General features: G+C 33.2%; 2 protein-coding genes across 2 annotated transcripts; one reads left to right on the forward strand and one right to left on the reverse strand.

The window, feature by feature from the left end:
- The first annotated feature begins 1,351 nt into the window (after positions 1-1,351).
- Positions 1,352-4,911, forward strand: LOC126769951 (DNA polymerase delta catalytic subunit). The gene has a single exon (XM_050488986.1). It carries the CDS (start codon positions 1,594-1,596, stop codon positions 4,843-4,845), a length of 3,252 nt encoding a protein of 1,083 aa, XP_050344943.1. The 5' UTR covers positions 1,352-1,593; the 3' UTR covers positions 4,846-4,911.
- A 112-nt stretch (positions 4,912-5,023) lies between these two features.
- On the reverse strand, positions 5,024-6,705 carry LOC126770097 (pleckstrin homology domain-containing family A member 3-like). The gene is made up of 5 exons (XM_050489256.1): positions 6,520-6,705; positions 6,325-6,441; positions 6,033-6,182; positions 5,837-5,958; positions 5,024-5,623 (listed from the first exon to the last, which is right to left on the reverse strand). The coding sequence occupies exons 1-5, from the start codon at positions 6,557-6,559 to the stop codon at positions 5,423-5,425; spliced, it is 630 nt and encodes a 209-aa protein (XP_050345213.1). The 5' UTR covers positions 6,560-6,705; the 3' UTR covers positions 5,024-5,422.
- Between the last annotated feature and the right edge of the window lie 211 nt (positions 6,706-6,916).

The following is a 6,916-nucleotide window of genomic DNA, read 5'->3' on the forward strand; positions in this document are numbered from 1 at the left end:
ATGCCAAGAAAACACAGGTATGCGCTCTCACGGCGAAAAAGTCAACATTTTCCCCTCTTCCCTCCCTCTGTGGTACTCCGCTGGTGATGCAAAGCAAAATCGCCATGCTGGGGATTGACGTTCGCTGCGACCTTAGTCCAAGGGATTACATCGAGGCTGTTATAAAAACAGCTTCACGAAAACTCGGAGTTCTGAACAAGGTGCGGCGCTTTTTCACGCCACAACAACTGTGCCTGCTGTACAAAACACAGGTACGGTCTTGCGTGGAATATTGCTCGCACCTTTGGGATGGCTCCGCTAAGTACCTACTTGAGGCCTTGGACCGGTTGCAGCGACGTGCCGTACGCATTATTGGCGACGTAAAGGTCACAAACACCCTTGAACCTTTACAATTGCGTCGTGAGATAGCAGCACTGAGCGCTTTCTATCGACTGTATCACGGCGAGTGCTCTGAGGAATTATTCTCTCTAATTCCTGCTTCCCCCTTCCTTCTTAAGTCCACGCGAGCTGGTTCTCGATGTCACCGCCTAACTGTGACATCAATTCCATCGCGAACAAAGAAATTTGGCAACTCCTTTCTTTGTCGCACTTCCAAAAAATGGAATTCCTTACCAGCTCACGTGTTCCCCTCCTCTTACAACCCGGGTTCCTTCAAACGAGGCGTGAAGAGGCATCTTGCGGGCCGGCAAGGCGAGAGCGGCTAGTGCAGAACGTTTTTCCCGTCTGTACTGGCCGTCGTCGCGTTTGGACTCTACTACCACTCACCATCAGGTGGAGTAGAGTCATTTGCCCTCCCGGCGAATATATAAAAAAAAAAAAAACTGGTTCCCTGAGAATGGAGATGGGTCGTATTGTGAGATGCTACATGCATTCGCACAATGGATTCGTCTTATATCAGGAAATTAATGTTAAAAATGTAGCCGCAGCATTAAATGCTGACCCGAATACACGGTGCAAATATTTATCACTAATACTAAATATTATTATTACATATTGACGGTCCTGTTAATTGGCAATCCGAGAGATGTTTTTATACAGCTCGAATTTTTAATTATTATACGTTATATTAATTATTATGCCCGTATTTATATAATAAGCAAAATATGTCAATACAAATTTGTTCTATCGTAGCGGTAAGGTAAATACATATACAACGTATAATAAATTTGGTAAAATAAAATATAAAAAAAATACTATTAAAAATATTTTATGCTTCTTAGCTTTTATTATTTTGTCTGTAATACGCAATACCTTTTCTACGAGGATGTTTTTAAATTAAACAAAAAAGTTATCTGTCACTGTCATGTTTTATTTTAAAATTCAAAATCAAAACTCGTAACATTGGCAGAAATCTACTAATCTAGGCAATTGACAACAAAAAAAGTTGAGAATACAAATAAGATTTAAAACTGTTACCTAAAATAAATAAATAAATAGTTAAAAATTTGTCCAGATAATATAAGTGAATATGTGTGTGTATAAGTAAATTGCATAAATTATCTTTCAATTGAAGCATCTAAACGTGTAACTAATTGGCGGGAAACTTTAGTTTGTGATTGACATAAGCACATAACTAACTACTATACTTTTAAAATGGAAAAGAAACAGTACAAAGGTCCGCCCATAAAGAGATTTAAATCTAACGACGAGGACGATGAAAACGAAGTCCCTTGCAGTTTCGAAGAACAACTTGCAGGCATGGAATGTGAATTTGACTCTTCACAAATTTTCGGAGACGGGCCTGAAAACCAAACAACAAATATTAAATGGTCACGACCAAATCCACCCGACTTAAAACCCAATGAGCATGCATTCATATTTCAACAGATTGATATTGATCATTACAATGGACAACCCTTGAAAGGTATGCCTGGATCACAGTTAGGTCCTGTTCCCATTATGAGAATGTATGGAGTTACTTTAAATGGAAATTCTGTATGCTGCTATGTACATGGTTTTACACCCTATTTTTATGTCACAGTACCTTTCAATTTTAATCAGTCTTCTTGTCATGAGCTTAAAACTAATTTAAATAAGGCCATTCTAGAAGATCTTCGGTCAAATAAGGATAATATTAGAGAAACTGTTTTAGAAGTGAAATTAGTAAAAGCTAAATCTATAATGTATTATAAAGGCGATAATGAAATCACTTTTGCTCGTGTGTCAGTTGCATTGCCAAAATTAATAGCACCAGCCAAGCGACTAATTGAAAGACAGCCAACATCTTTTGGGTTAACGGATCCATCATTTTATGAAACCAATATTGATTTTGACATTCGTTTTATGGTTGATACTTCAGTTGTTGGTTGTAGTTGGATCGAACTACCTATAGGAAAGTGGTCAATAAGATCAAAACATAGTCTTGTTAAGCCAGAAACAAGATGTCAAATAGAAGTAGATATTGCTTGGAATGCATTCATTGCACATCAACCTGAAGGAGAATGGCTTAAAGTTGCACCTTTTAGGATATTAAGTTTTGACATTGAATGTGCTGGTAGAAAAGGTGTTTTCCCAGAACCAGACAAAGATCCAGTCATTCAAATTGCTTCAATGGTAATAAAACAAGGTGAAACCGAGCCTTACTTGAGAAATGTTTTCACATTGAACACTTGTGCTCCCATAGTTGGCTCACAAGTAATGAGCTTTCAAACAGAATCAGAGATGTTAACTAAATGGTCAGACTTTTTCCGTGAGTTAGATCCAGATATAATAACTGGCTATAATATAAATAATTTTGATTGGCCTTACCTCATAAATAGGGCAAAACATCTGAAAGTAGATAACTTTGACTTTTTAGGCCGAATTAGAAATATTAGATCTGTTATAAAAGATTCAGTATTGCAATCAAAACAAATGGGTAGAAGAGAGAATAAGAGTATAAATTTCGAAGGCCGAGTTCCATTTGACTTATTGCTTGTATTAGTTAGAGATTATAAATTGAGATCATATACATTAAATGCTGTCAGTTACCATTTTCTTCAAGAGCAAAAAGAAGATGTTCATCACAGTATAATAACTGATTTACAAAATGAAAATGAACAGACTAGAAGAAGATTAGCTATGTATTGTTTGAAAGATGCATATCTGCCTCTTAAGCTTTTAAATAAGTTAATGTGCATTATAAATTATATGGAAATGGCCAGGGTCACAGGTGTACCTCTCTCATGTTTACTAACAAGAGGGCAGCAAATAAAAGTTGTAAGTCAGTTGCTTCGCAAAGCTAAAGATGCAGGCTATTTAATGCCAGCTTACCATGGCCAAGGTTCTGACGATCAGTTTGAAGGAGCTACAGTTATTGAACCAAGAAAAGGCTATTATGCAGATCCTATTTCCACTTTAGATTTTGCTTCTTTGTACCCTAGTATAATGATGGCCCATAATTTGTGCTATACAACTTTAGTACCTCCAAATTTACAAAAAGATCTTAATTTAAATTCTGATGATTATACAATTACACCGTCTAATCATACCTTTGTGAAATCGAGTGTGAGAAAAGGACTATTACCAGAAATCTTGGAATCTTTGCTCGCTGCTAGAAAGAAAGCAAAAGCTGACTTAAAGGAAGAAAAAGATCCTTTAAAACGTTCTGTCCTTGATGGTAGACAATTAGCATTAAAAATAAGTGCCAATTCAGTATATGGATTCACAGGAGCCCAAGTAGGCAAGCTCCCCTGTCTAGAAATATCTGGTAGTGTTACAGCCTATGGGAGAACTATGATAGAATTTACAAAATCGGAGGTTGAGAAAAAATATACAAAATCTAATGGTTACAAAGAAGATGCTGTTGTTATTTATGGTGATACTGATTCTGTTATGGTTAAATTTGGTGTCAAGACTCTAGAGGAAAGTATGGAATTAGGCAAAGAAGCAGCAAATTTTGTTACTTCAAAATTTGTTAAACCAATTAAACTAGAATTCGAAAAAGTCTATTATCCTTACTTACTTATTAACAAAAAGAGATATGCAGGTCTCTATTTTACCAGGCCAGACAAATATGATAAAATGGATTGTAAAGGTATTGAAACTGTAAGGCGAGATAATTGTCCTTTAGTTTCAAACATGATGAGTACTTGCTTACAGAAACTTCTAATAGACAGAGATCCAGATGGTGCAGTAAAGTATGCCAAGCAAATAATATCAGATCTACTGTGCAATCGAATTGATATATCTCAGCTTGTTATCACCAAAGAACTTACAAAGAATGATTATGCTGCTAAGCAGGCTCATGTTGAGTTGGCAAATAAAATGAAAAAACGTGATGCAGGTACAGCACCAAAACTGGGTGATAGAGTTCCTTATGTACTTTGCTGTGCAGCTAAAAATACACCTGCTTACATGAAAGCAGAAGATCCTATATATGTCTTAGAAAACAGTGTACCTATTGACTTTAATTATTATTTAGAAAACCAATTATCCAAACCCTTATTAAGAATTTTTGAACCAATTCTTGGAGACAAAGCAGAATCTCTGCTACTTAAAGGAGAACATACAAGGACGAAGGCTATGGTTACATCAAAAGTTGGTGCTTTAGCTGCCTTTACAAAAAAGAAAGAAAAATGCATAGGATGTAAGACAGTAATGCCTGATAATACCAAAAAAGCTTTATGTAATCACTGCTTAGATAAAGAAGGTCAATTATATATTACAGAAGTATTTAAAGAAAGACAACTTCAAGAAAAATTCTCAAGGCTATGGACAGAATGTCAAAGATGTCAAGGAAGTCTGCATGAGGAAGTATTGTGTACCAATAGAGATTGTACAATTTTTTATATGAGGAAAAAAGTTGGAATGGAATTGGATTCCCAAGAAAAAACTGTTTTACGGTTTGGGGAGCCAACATGGTAGTATCATTTCTTACATATTGTCTCTTTGCTATCTTTTATTTTCTATTAAATAAAAAAAAAATATTTTAAATTATAATAACTTTATTTTTTGCACAAAAGTATAAATTCTGTAAATGGAATAAATTTTTGAGAATAAAATTGGAATGTACTTAATTACAATTTCTAAATTAAAACTTTACGCACAAACAAGTGCATATATTATTAACAGACATAAATGCCTTCTTTAATCAGCAGATCTAATTAGAAATACATTTATAATTTTGTTATAATATTGATATTTAAAATTAATCAAGAAAGTAAAAGAATAATACAATTTATCACAGAAAAAATCAACCAAAACAAATTGTTTATAAAAGTATATATGCACATTTTAATATTAAAATTCTTTAAACAATAACATATTTAATTATGAATACATGAATATTTACTTGCACAAAGCATATAAATTTAAGTATTCAATATTACATATTAATTCACTATTTACATGCCTAAAAAATGTACAGATTTTTACAAAAAGAAGGAATATCTAAGTACGATAACAGACAAGACATTAATTTTAACAAATAAAAATTTTTTACTCATCTGTTTTCTTGTGACTGAGACCTGTTTACAGGTTTTGGTTTGATCAAATTATTTTTAGTCATTGCTAAGTTAGGAACTGACATTTCATAGACAGTGGAATTGATTCCAGTATTAATAGAGAGTTTCATAATATCTTCAAGGGTCCTTATAAAGGTGTCACATGTTGCAGTAAGCAGACTAGATGCATTTTCAATTTCCTGTAAATATATAGAAGAAAATAAATGTACATTTTAATATTCCAAACATTATACATGTAAAAAGAACCAGATATGTTTTTAGTGAGCATAAATTGAAGACTGAAATATGTCCTAAATTAAAATATTTTTAGTTTGTGTATTAGTCTGTTTCATAAAGCTACGAAAATTCAGAAATATTTCTTGCAATACTAAATAAAACTACAAAATAAAGACCTGAATCTGTGGTCCTCCCTCAGATGTTGCTGCACTTTTTACTGCATGCACTTGTTGCATCAGTAAATCACAATATAAATGCAATTCAGATTTCTTATGAGTTAAAGAGTCTTCATAAGATCCTGTGGAGAACAATAATATTTATTATATGTACATGAAAACACAAGTACATCAATTTTGTATTTAAAAAATATACCTTTGAGATCTAATACTGAGTCAACACAAGCTTTAGCACTGCCTAGTGCTACAAGCCACTTTTGCCTATCTTGCGGTGATGGTGCTCTCAAGTACATATGCTGTTGACCAGGTATAACTAAATCTAACCGTGTGTTATCAATATTGTTAACTGTAAAAAAAAAACATATACTTCATAGTAACAGTTACATATAAGAAAAAATATTTTACAGTAAACATTAAATAAAGAAACATATATATAGAATAAAATTATGACAAGTATTATTTTAAATATAATTATTGAATGAAAATACCATTAATCTGGCAGACTGACACCTTTACAGAACCCTTACAGCCCTGATTAACTTCTTCCTGTGACTTGTAATATGATAATATTCCATTTTCTAAAACAAACCATCTGGTTTGCCAACCTGTAATAAGAAATTACATCATAATATTATACACATTATGCTTTCTTATATCATAATAACACTTTCGAATATGGTTACCATTCCAGTAATTTGTCCATTTCCACAAAATACCTTCCATATGGAAGTTTGCCAAGATCTGTCGATCAATTTAAAGTTTCAATGTTTTGATATTTAAACTTAATTAATTTTGCAAATTCCTATGTCGAAATTTGTAAAATGTATGTGTCCCATTATACGAAAATTTGACAGTTGAGATACGTCAACACAGTTGTAATTATTGTTAGGTATCTAGCATAGACAGAGAAAATAGTAGACGCAATGATGATTTCTTTCTCACTTACACAAGAAAGAGAACAAAAATTACGTTACAAATGGTTTAGACAGAAATAGAATTATCAAATATTTTGTCCTTTATCGCGTAACCAGTTTTATCAAGATCGGCTACTTAAGTAGCGAAACAAACTTGACAGTTGGT

Source organism: Nymphalis io, chromosome 8, assembly GCF_905147045.1.
Source record: "Nymphalis io chromosome 8, ilAglIoxx1.1, whole genome shotgun sequence".
In the NCBI taxonomy this organism is placed as follows: Eukaryota; Metazoa; Arthropoda; class Insecta; order Lepidoptera; family Nymphalidae; genus Nymphalis; species Nymphalis io.